At 38.7% G+C, this 12,458-nt stretch overlaps 1 protein-coding gene across 3 annotated transcripts in view; it reads right to left on the bottom strand.

Annotated features, from left to right (window-relative positions):
* ncam1a (neural cell adhesion molecule 1a) overlaps positions 1-12,458 on the bottom strand; it is a 269,507-nt gene that overhangs the window by 65,550 nt on the left and 191,499 nt on the right. For 2 of the 3 annotated variants that reach the window (XM_082549406.1, XM_082549404.1), the window contains exons 5-9: positions 10,961-11,098; positions 9,995-10,112; positions 7,614-7,774; positions 6,864-7,006; positions 2,277-2,306 (exon numbers count right to left, since the gene is read on the bottom strand). In XM_082549406.1, coding sequence (XP_082405532.1) covers positions 2,277-2,306; positions 6,864-7,006; positions 7,614-7,774; positions 9,995-10,112; positions 10,961-11,098 — 590 coding nt within the window. The remainder of the gene's footprint in view (positions 1-2,276; positions 2,307-6,863; positions 7,007-7,613; positions 7,775-9,994; positions 10,113-10,960; positions 11,099-12,458) is intronic. The other variant, XM_082549405.1, reaches the window with a different exon arrangement.

Below are 12,458 nucleotides of genomic sequence, written 5' to 3'. Positions count from 1 at the left end.
ACAACGGTTAATTTAAGGAGACGGGTAACTAAAGGCAAATGGTAAATAGAGTTCTATTAAACCATTTCCTTTATCTATAATTGTCTTTACTTAACATGCATCGAGTTGCTAAAAGAAAAACAAGCAGTCAACAACATGGTCATATGATCTTCTTATGAGTTGAAAATCAGTCAGTAGGCAGGTTATAATAATCAGACTTTTATCTGGTTTAAGTGTCAAACTGTCTTCCAAAGTGCACTTCTTAATGAAATAAAGATAAAGTGAAAAGGCTTTGCTGTTGTCCTTAGCATAATTTCACCTTTCATGTTCGATTGTCTTCTATGACTAATTGTTTAATGACTGCTTTTTAGGGTTGCTGATTAACACCTGTCAGCTCGGTTCACCTAACGTCCAATGAAAGCAAGGCCGACGCTATTACTGAAGATCTGTTCGATCCATTCTGTGCCGCAATAAGTACATTCGCTGACAGCTGACTTTCTGTGTGGGCCTACAAGAAAAATATTTAATGGGCTCGTTTGTTCACATCTAACTCTATGGCTTTATTCTTGGAATTTATTGAAGTAGTCTGCATGATTCACAGTTCAAAGTACCTGGGCCTAGGTGCAGCCCCTCAGTCTAAAACAGGCAAATGTAGATCCCTTACTCCTCCCTTTAGGATAGCTTTCTTCATATAGGTCTTTGCATAGGTCTGTCGTAAGGAATAGCTGCTCTCATTGACATCATACAAAGCCAAAAAAAAGCTTCTTTCAACTGAGATGCAGTCTTTAGCCTTACCTCTTTGCTCACATGTATTCCTACATAAACAAGCAAGCAAAAGCATCAGTAAATCACTAGAACAAAGTAATAGCAACAATAAAAACACCAAAGAAGTAGTCTTTAATTGAACTTCTGTAATGAAGTGCACAGTCAAGGATGTCAAGTACTGAAAAATCTGTAGTGACCCTTGGATTAGACTGGGCTCAGAGAGGTAAGAAAAAATGTGAAAGTGCTCCCGCTAAAACATAAAAGCATAGGTCACAGCAGTAGATCCATAAAACGCAACTTAAAACCCAGTCAACAGCCCAACAAGGTGACGTGATTATTGTCACATGCTGGGATAAGGCTATGTTAAACAGGCGTGTGGAAAAAAACTTTGCAGCATTACATCAGCAGGAAATGAGTGCTATGACTGATTGAAGCACGTTATTGAAGCCAGTTAGGACAAACTTGTCAAAACTCTGAATCTGTGTGTTATGGATGCTGAATATGACAGTTAATTCTTAGCTTGGTTCCTTGTCACAGTGGTGAGTGAAGTGAGCTGATTGTACTGTGTCAGTTCTATCCAAAGGTAGTAATTGTTTTTGCAGCAGGCCAAGAGTTTGCATGTTTTTCTTTTGTGCCAAACAACAGAACAGGAAGCTCAAGTGCTTTGGGATTTTTTAAAAATGCAAACACACTTGGCATCCTTAAGCTTACCCTGTAAAAATGCTTGTTAATGCCATTCTAAGAGTTCTACCTAAACATGAGCCTTAAAAGTGGACAATGCAAACAGAATTCTGTCAACCTTCTTTGTATTAGAGGTTGAAAAAAAACCTCTCAAATCCTGGAGAAACAAAATCAAAACTCTCTACTTGGCTACATATGACCAGGGGCAAGGAAGACTTTTTTTCCCATTTGGGTGAGCTGACCTAGTGAGACCACAGTATAAATGAGGCCCCAAGGTGACTGAATGAGGCAGCTACTTCAGTGCACAGTTGAAACAAAAACATGCAGGCCCCTGGCCCATGACAGAAGGCTACACCATTAAAATCCATTCTGTTATTTGCTAGAGTTTGGTGAGTTAGAGTTAGTTTGCTCACAGCAGAGCAGACAGTGTGTTTTTTTTGGGTGTCCAGCTGCTGATCAATCAACAATACAGGATTCATCTTTTTTTCATGCAAAGTCTGAGCATTCACCACACTGTGCAGCAGGAAACAAAGAATGGAGCTACTTGGTCTACACCGAGATGCCTGCGTCTCACATGGAAATTTGTTGACAAAAATAAACAGTGATAAACTAATGGAGCAAGTCTAAATGCATACTGGAACTAAATGTATTAAATGAACTGTACTACGTGGCTATTAGTCTACACATTAAGCGCAAAACTAAATATGGTGCATATTAAATGTGGGCTGAGTGATAACACTTCTGCTCTGCAAACAAAAACAAAAAAAGGTGGTGGGGGTAAAAGTGGTAGTCTATGATGCAAGTCTGGGCTAGTACATCTAGAATCAGGCTACGATATTTGGTAGCCATACCTCGTATGTGTCTGGTCGAGTCCAAGAGGCCTAGAGAGGACAGAAGCAAAGAGGCAAAGACAAACAGCGACACAGTGGAACAAAGTGAGCTTTTGGAAATGACCCACATAGAACGAATGCAGACTGGCTTCAATGTGCAATGACTGAATCTTTTAAATACCGTTCCATGGTTTTGTTTTAGATTGTTAAAGCAAACTCAAGCAAATACATTGTTGCCAATTAATTTCCAGAATATCTACAAGCGCGTTTTCTCCGTTCTTGGTAGTTTCTGGTTTTTATCTGTCTTTTAAATGCTATCAATCATAGTTTACTTTGTTTTTGCAACGCACAACATGTTAAAGATGGAAGTAGCCTCTAGGCATGAAGAGGTAAGCAGATTGCACATAATGACTTCAGTAAGCACTGTCCTTAATAAGAAATGCTCATAAAATATTCACATTTTGAGTAAAATAGGTAACAGAGGAATGAGGGATTAAAGGTGTAGCTACTTGTGGGAGAAAAGTTAAAAACGCATGAACGTGTATCCTCATTTTCTCAGATTACTTCTTGCTTAAAGGCTAGCTGAACATTTGGCATTGTCTAGTTCAAGGTTTTCTTGATGTGAAAATGACTGTTATGATGAGGGCCAGGCTTTCCAACTTGGCAATCAAGGAAGTAACAGAAATGGTCAAAATGCCAAACTCGAGCACATTTTCCTAGAGCTGCATGGGGCCAGTTATTAATTAATGTACTCTAATAAGAGAGAATTTGGAGGCACACTAAGGAAAACAAGGCACTGCAACTAATTATACAAGAACCACTACCGGCACCTAGGGACTTTGTTTCCTAATCAGCACATTTTCTCATCATGGCTTACAGTATGTATCTTGATTAACTCATTCATGTAAGTACAGAACATTGACTTCCACCACTTATCCTCTATTAATATAAACTACGTACAGATTCCTATCATGTGGTATAAACGTTCAAACCACAAAGACCTTCAGCTGAACTGAGATGATGTCTTAATCATACATTACACAATGACGCCATTAGCTGTGTTTTTCTCAAGCCAGTAATATTCAAAAGAAGAAGCCGAAGACAGAAAAATTCCTGTTCTGTCATTGCACATCATTATGAATATGTCTGTGCTCTCGTACCCTGGCTGGTATGAATGTAGAACTAGAATGTGAATGGAAGACAGAGCGTGGCAAACAGGAAAGTAATGATGAATGAAGATCCAATGAAAATTAGTGACAGCTATTACCAAATGATCAGCGGGATTTTCTGACTACAGCAACATTAAATCAAAATGTATCTGACAGTGATAGATAGGGAGGAGAGGGATGATGACAGCCTGTGAATAGAAGACATTCAGTGGCAACTGTGAATACGACATGCAAGTCCTGTCTTGCAGGTGGAAGATTACATTCAGAAAGTCGCAATACAGTCACGGCTGCCGCAGCTGATTGGCAGTGATGAATTGCACAGTTAATAGGAAAATATGAGAATATTTTAACTGACTCAAATGTACAGACTGATCATTTTCCAGCACAACCGGAGTGGTGAACGGATAATTTGCACAAGTTTGCCATTAAGTCTAAAATAAAATCCGTCTCAGTTTAAGAACAACTTAACGAGATGTCTGCATTACAAGAACTGAATAAATAACACATTCTTCTTTAGTACAATGTTGTTCAGAAACAACAATATCCTACAGTTTTTTCCATTCTTAAAGACCTCATAGTTCCATATCCCCCCCCATTATAACACTTTGCTCTTGGATTGAAGGCTTACTTCATAGGATATAAAAGTAGAGTGGGAGCTTCAGCTGCAGGCCCCTCGTCTGTCGAACCAGCTCCCAGCTTAAATTTTGGACACACACTGTGTAAACTTCTAAATTAAATTTAAAAAGTAAAGCTTAAAACGTTCCGTTTTTGATAAAGCTTAACTATTAGGACTCAAGTGTTTCTTGTTTGCATCTAATCATTAGTTATTATTAATCTCTGGCTCTCTTGCACAGTGTGTCTTTTGTCCCATGTCTCTCCCCAGTCGTAGCAGATGGCTGCCCCCTCCCTGAGCCTGGTTCTGGAGTTTTCTTCCTGCTAAAAATGAGTTTTTCCTTCCCACTGCCACTAAGTGCTCGCTCATATGGGGTCATCTGAATGCTGGAGCTTTCACTCTATTACTGTGGGGTAATAGATAAATAATGATAAAAAGCACCTTGAAGTGACTGTCGGGATTCGGTGCATTATAAATAAAACTGAATTGATTTAAATCATCCTGCTGCTGTAAATATAACTGCCACATTTGGTGCACAGTCTCACAATAATGTTATATTTTCTCCAATTAGCCGTCTGAATGCTTAAACAACTGTATCAACGATATTTACAATTATTAGTATAGAGAATGTTTACAATATGACTAGAAGAGAGTTTGTCAGACAGTCATTACCATGGTCTTTTTAGTTTTATATTATTCCACCAAAAATCAATAGTTCATTTCACAGAGATATATTTAATGTGAAAATGAGCTACATGGTAACTTTCAGACATAATTCATCACAATGCACCAGCTGACAGAGCATGTTAAATGAAGTAGGCCAGCATGGCCCAAAATACTGTGCAGCTGACTCTCTTATGCCCTGTGGGAAATAACAGGACAGGTGCTTTCATTGCATTTACAGTGTGTAGCTCCAAGAGTAGTTCCTCTATTGTTCTTACACACCTGTGTCATTTGAAACATTTGAAGAACAACTGTGTCTGCTATGGCAGGACAACAAACACTGTTGAACTATTTTTGTGTGGGAACATATTTCACAGGAGTTACAATACCTCTCAACAGTCAAACAAAAAATGGACTCAGGGTTTTCATGCTAAATGCTGCTTGTAGTGACAGGGTACAGCTTATCTTATGCCTAATTAAATGCCAGCATATTGTTGGCAGGAACAAGTTTTATGCCAAATTGTGCTTTTTTCCTGTTATTCCACAGCAAATGTCCCGAGGCCAGCAACCAGTCTGCAACCCAGCTGTTCTGTGTATCAGGGAAATATGCAGTGTCCAACTTTAGTGCTTTTAGAAGTAATATAAACATGTGGCAGTATGTAACGCAAGCTGAATCACAAACCAGTGCATGAAATGTTTTTCCCGAATCCAAAAACCCGGTGGAGGCAGCGAGGTAATTATCTTAATACTGTTTACTGCATTCACAGAAAATTACCCCTCTGAAGTGACTAATCTGTTTGCTGCTAGCACCATGTGCATTGTCAGAATAGACCGTTAAGATGGATTTTTCAAAATTATACAATTTTAATGAGCTGATAAGAGCATGACAATAGACTTCGGATGAGACTCTCTCACTAGGCTGGCAACTGCCAGAATGCTGTGACCACTGCAATGGAGAAAATAAGGAAAGGAATGGTGTTCATAGCTTACACATCCTAAGAAGCCGTTTACCATATCCTATAAGCAAAGCTTTAATCCAGCGTTATCTCCAGTGCTCCTGAAGGACATGAAGAGGAAAAACTAGGATATACGCCAAAGCATGACAAAGATGCATAACCCTTATGTGGCTGCTTTACTCATATCGTGTTCATCCTGGGAAAAAAGTGCCCACTTGTTCCCAAAGTGGATTATCACAGTAGTTTGCCAGAGTGGCATAATTGGAATCACAAAAATCTGATTCATAGCAATAATTAAGCTAATGCCAATTAAATCATTTTCACTTTGTTTTTTAAACTCTTGTTTGATTTCCTGTGAATTTTAAAAGAGCACTTTTTATAGTAAATTCACAAAAAAAGGAAAGAAATTTCCATTAAAAGCCAATGAATAAAAGATGTTGTAGCGTGTCAGATGCGCTGTTAAAAACATGTGGGGAGACATAAGAAGTCTGCACTCTCTCTCCTCTATCAGTCACAATGTAAATGTACAAAAGCATTAAAGCAACTCGGGCTGTATAAGACAAGGCTGTCAAAAGTTCAGAGAGATCGTGAAGCAACATCAAAACCTCATTGTGCAAAGTTCAAACTCATGTAACAATGAGAAATGTACGAAGCACTTTTAGCTGCATTCCCAGCACGTGGGTGGAGTTGAATAGCCAGCTGATTAGTTATTAATGCCATGAGATGAAAAGTGACGGAAGTGAAAATAATTGGTGGGATTTCAAGGCTGAATTTAAAAAAATGAAAGTCAGTGAATGGCTGACAAAATTCCTTAAAAATGTCCATGTGAGTTTTTGAAAATTGAAATTGAAGCCTTTTTCTGAAAATTGTATTTAATAACAGCTGCCAACAAATCTGGAGAGCATGTGCTGTATTGTATATTACAGTGCAGGTCATAATATGTAAGTGGTACAAATTATGTGGAGGCTCTGTTCTAGCTTTCATCCACTTTATCTTTTCTAAATGACATTTTTTTTTAATTTGTTGTTTGCCATGTTGTTCCTTAAGAGCAGAAACGTTTTAGGCAAATTTCTCAAACAACTGTAGTTTTATTTTTTGGTACCTCTCTGTCATTAGCACCCCTTTTCCTAAAAACACTGGCTTTTTAAAACACTTCTATTAACTGGAAAAAAATGGTTTCTGGTGCATGACCACACAGCAACTCTACCTGTTCTCCTTCAGTGAAGACCTTGTTTCCAAAACTCCAGGAAATTGTAGGTGTTGGGTCACCGGAAGCCTGACATGTCAGGGTGACTTGATCATCAAACTCCGAAGCAGTTTGGTTACTCAAGTAGGTAATGTTGGGTTGGACTAGAAGCAGGACAGAAACTGTTATTAGAATTGGTTTTCTAGACACATAAATGTGGGTACCTTTGGTTTAAAGCTCCTTCTCCAACGAGAGTCAGCGGGGCAATTTCAAATATTTAATCTGTTTCTTTATTCTTTTTTAAACAGCTAATAGATGCTTGACATTTATCAACAGCTATTACCACTAATCCACCTGCCTTTTTTCTATTAACTGGGTTTGATAGTAGAGGTGGAAAAATTCTTAGGTTCAAATCACCACATAAACTCATCAGCTGCTGACAGATGAATATATGCGATCAAATGATCACGTCACTGTGAATGACACATTTGACATGGCCATTTGATCCATGGCTGATAGAGACGTTTCAGTATTACTGTGGCAAGGAATACAGAGTGGTTTCATACCCCACTGAGTTATAACAGAGCCACAGGACTACATAATTTCCTCATAAAGAGATACTGCACTTTATGTTTCACAGCTGCGTAAGGATACGAGTGTGCAGCAAAGTGCACAAAGTACAACAAAGAAATGTCAGAGATGATACAAAAAAACCAGCCGCCGTGTTCTTTATGCTAAGCAAACCATCAGCAAATGGAGTCATTTTCTTACCAAACACGCTTAGGCTGACTTCCTCCGCTTTCTCTCCCGCCTTGTTCTTGGCGATGCACGTGTAATCTCCTTCATCCACTTTGGTGACATGTTTTATTAACAATTCTGAACCATCCTCATTGAGGCTGTACTTATCGCCGTCTTCAAGGACAACGCCGTTACTGTAGCAAGGGGGAAAAAGAGGAAAAGACAAGTGTCCGCGTCACATGTATTTACTTGCACAACTTGAGGAGCCTACGAATAATTTTCTAAACTCACTGACAAAGAACTGTTGGGGTTTTATCTACTGAAGCAAGCAGCTCGCAGACAACAAAGCCTCGCAGACCAAAAAACGCTGTCCTGTGCTCAGTGCTTCTAAGAACACCTCCAACATTGCCTCAGATTCTGTTTGCCTTTGGTCTCCTTCAGCCTTGTTTTTAAGAAGGTCATACACCGATTGTATGATGACGATGCTTCTTTTAGATTTCAGAAAACACTCCTACTCTCAGGAGCCAAACTTTCACTTGAGGTTAGAATCTCTCTCTTTTTCTTTTTTCTTTTGTAGTGAATTAAGTGTTCGTAGACCTGGAGTAGCAGCATTGCTCCAGCAGCCAGACAGTGAATGACAGGCCTGTCAGCGACTAGAACAAATAGAGCTTTACCCCTATGTTTTTTTCACCGCCTCATACATCTATCCTCCCAACAACCTTCCTGTCCATCTTAACCCTCTTCTAGCCAGGGCCTGCTTCTTCCTCAGGATCACACATTAGATCTGCTGCATGAAAGACAGCTGTGAGCGGGATTTGAGTTCAGTCGTCTTATTTACTCATGCAGCAGCAATCATGCTTTGTCTAAAGGTTTCTCCTCACTGCTGCATTCAGACATGAATGATGCACCAAGAATATTAACGTGCACTGAGCAAACAGCTGCATGAAGAAAAAAAACACGTTCGGGCTGACGTCCTTGATTTCGTCTCCCGAAAGCATACATTTGCACAAGTCGGTGGTCGTCAAACAAAAATATCCTATTCCAGCACGCACATGCTTGGTGTATTGGTAAGTTAATGTTTAAAATCATTACTAACTCAGTAAACCTCCTCTTTAATCAACAGAACTTACTTAATTAAACACATTTCAAGTACCAATTTTTGAACTACTACCAATTAGCGGTTGCTAAGATGCATATGCACCTTGTTCTCACTTTGGTTTATTCTGCTTGTTGACCTATTCATAATCCCTATAAATATATATTAACAAGTGTCATGTAAAAATTAACTTTATCAAAAGCAAGCCTGCATGAAAGGAGTCAGGGACAGAAGAATAAAGGGGACTGACTGGTAAGCTATGAACAGCAAAGTCACAAATCTGGTCTGGTCACGCTACTGTATGCAGAGATGTATTATTTCCTTATTATTACTGTGTCCAGCAGCTGGAGAGCTGGAGAAAAAACAACAGAGATACCCCGACAGCTGCCTCGGGTAGCGCACATCCTGCTAAAGGGTAGCCTCGAACTTATAAAAATGTCCCCGTTAAATTGATGCTCCTTGCTGCACAAAAGATAAAAAACCCAGAGGTCCTTTTTGATTAGGAATGTTTGTAACTAATTGAACTGACCTGTAAATATAAATTGCAGCCATTAGCGTAGCATAACAAATTCCTAATTGCCATGGAATGAAGTTTCAGGAAGACTAATTTTATGCAGATGTAGCTCCATCCTATCAACCCTTTATCTAGTAAGAGGCAAAAACACATGACTCATTTACCCTTTTACTGTGGATGTTATTACAAGGATTTTGATCATTGAGGTAAAAAGCCATCAGAATATCTCTCCATATCATTGTGTCATAAAATGGACTGCTGAAGTGAAAAAGCAAAAGGTAACAGTATATAAATCTCCCGCTCGCTAATGAATACTAATGAGTGTGACTTATAATGAGTTTCTATTGAAAAGCTGGAATTAATAAAAGCCCTCTATGTGCTTTAAGTACTAGTACACTGTATAGTGCATAGTTTGTCTTCCATTGCTCTGCTGCAAATATCATTCATCTCAGCTTAATCTTATCAGGCTGCTTTTACCTGCTTGGCAGATTGCCACTTAGGGGGGTGGGGGGGGGTCATTTGTATTGACGTCAGTGTTTCTTTTTGGTTTGTCGTTGAAGTTTTGGACCTGAGAAGGATTACTGTGCACCAAGAATAACAGTTTGTAATTCATAATTATTCATTTCATTGCTCTAACTAATATTGCTTGTTTCGAGGTCAAGAACAAGAGGATCTGAAGATGAAAAAAAGAATAAATAAAATGCTTCCTTTTTTGTGGAAGCTCAAAATTTCTCCTGACGTGATCCGGGGTAAATCTGAACTCTGCTCGTCACAACAGCCAGATAACAAGATTGAATGACGTACTGTGCCCAAGTCACGGTGGGTTCCGGGAAGCCATCTGCATCACAAGCCAGTAAAGCTGATTTACCAACGTCTGCTGTAGCGTTGACTTCTGGGTGCCTGACACGGATGCTGGGAAGCACTGAAAAAGATACAAGATTAATTTGAATTTCAAGTAACTAATGTGTATTTATAAATTATATTTAAAGAGGTTTAATCTAGATATGTAGATTCAAAACCTATAAATGATTTTATTACTTCTTTTTGCACATTCCATATAAAATTAACCAAACACTGAAAAAACGTTCACAAAAAAAAAAAACCTTTTTGGTTTGACTTGTTTTAAACAACTACCGAACCCACATGGGGATAATGTAATTGTAGTAAAGTTTATCCAAAATGCACTTCAAGTTTCCTCCATTGAGTCGTGATAAAACAGACTGGATGTTTCAACATAGCTGAAATGAACATATTTCACACACATATAACGATATTTCCCATAGTTACACGTCTATTTCTTAATTTAGTCAAAGGGTTCGAAAATAAAAATGCAATTATCCCTGAAAATCTACAGAGTAGCTTTTAAGAAGTGATATTTCCTCAAGAAAATTGCCCAAAATCATTTTTTTAAATAGATTTTTCAAAATTCTTCATCCTGATAGTTAAAGGACTTTGATATTTAAAAGCAATTTGGGGATAATGTTGCTACTAAAGGTCAGAGCATCTGCAACATTTTCTGAGAAATCCACAAATTTAAAACCAATTTCTCGTCATTCTGGTCTGTAGTTGTTTGAATGTGTTTCTCTAAACCAGAAACTTGAAAAAGATGGCTAGATGATCTGACTAACTATCTAACTATCAATGGAGCAACAAAAAAGTTTTAAGGGTTTTAGAGCCATCTGGCTCATTACTGAACCCTGCTCTGTTAAGCCACACATTGATAAACAGCAGGGCAGGCAGAGCATAGAAGGTGGTGTATACACTGCTTACCGTTAACAATGACCTTCATAGTCTTGAAGTCAATTTCTCCCCTGGCCATGACACGAGCCTCACAAGTGTAGTTGCCCTCATCTGTCTTTTTAATGCTGCGGATCTGCAGGTGGCCATTATCCATGATCTTAAATCGAACTACAAAAAAAGGAAAAAAGAACAAAGGTTCGAGATTGTGAAGATTACATTCTCAACAAAACAGTGGAACAAAAGAAACGTGATTTAATAAGTCTTCTATGAATTAAGAGATGATCAGTTGGGGCAAGATTGAGAAAATCCTTCCTGGTAATCAAATTATTAGATGAGAGAGCTTCATGACTCTCTGGCTACAGTAAACATATTTTATCAATGTTTTAATCAAACCCAGATCCTTGACAAACAGTTGCAGCTCTAATTAAACAATGCACAGTAACACAGCGAGCTGTCTTAACAGAAACCTGGTGTTATTTTTCACACATTATTGAGAAAAACTATCCAGCACTTATTAAAATCCACAATTTACACAGGGGACTCATTAATTTTAGTAATGACTGTTGCCTCAATCAAGTGACGTGTTCTTCCTATCAAGTTTAAGAGTTACACAGTTTACTGAACAAACAATTCCACCTCAGTGACTCCTACCACATCGCACCATCCATGGGAGTGAAACATTTACATAGTGTACAAAAAATAAATGACTGAAATGTTGAAAAGCTTTTAAAGTTTAATCCAGGAGTCTAAAAGTTAAGAAGAAACAACGCTTTTGTTAAACAGCTCTTATTCAGGTCACCGTGACACATTTTACAAGGAAGAGTTGCTGTTGGGATTTTTAACTCTGCAGCTTGCAGCACAGGGTTAGGTCAGCGACTGCACTGAAGAAAATTGCATAAGCAGTTTTTAGTTTTCAGTGTTGGTTACAATTAGTGGCTTTTCCAGTGAAAAACACATTCCTTGACAAGAATCCAAGAACAAAGGCAGGCTTAGCACAACAGTGTGGTGACTCCAGGCTCTCCAGCGGTCACCGAGGGAGGGGTTACTTCAAGGTTAAAATAGTCCCCGGTTCAAGTGTGAAACAAAACCCAGACTCCTGTTTTATGTCTAGCTCCCACACTAGATCCTAGTTTTTCACTGAACTTGCTAAGCCATGGCTGTTTTGGACCAATTTGGTCAATGCTCCTCCCAAGAAGGAAGCTATTGCCAGATTAAATGATTACCAAATATTGTACATGAATTTAGGCCCTCCTCATATTTTTGGGCAGAAGAGACCAAATGCTGAAAAGCTCATAATTTCATTTTACACAGAAGACAGCTTGGATTCACAGCAGCTACATTAGATTAGATTTTTTTGGCAAAGTGTTCAGCAACACTTACAGTTTTATATGTTCGGTATGTGCACGCTCACAGTTTCCTCCACAGCCGAGCTAAACACCTTTGTTCTGTGTGCTTACTGGCAAAGCAGAAATGGTTCAAAACCCAGGACAAACAACAGATAAAGGGATTATAATACAAGAAGAGTTTG

This window comes from Aulonocara stuartgranti, assembly GCF_965226115.1.
Source record: "Aulonocara stuartgranti genome assembly, chromosome: 10".
Classification (NCBI taxonomy): domain Eukaryota; kingdom Metazoa; phylum Chordata; class Actinopteri; order Cichliformes; family Cichlidae; genus Aulonocara; species Aulonocara stuartgranti.
This window is presented reverse-complemented; position numbering and strand designations above follow the sequence as displayed.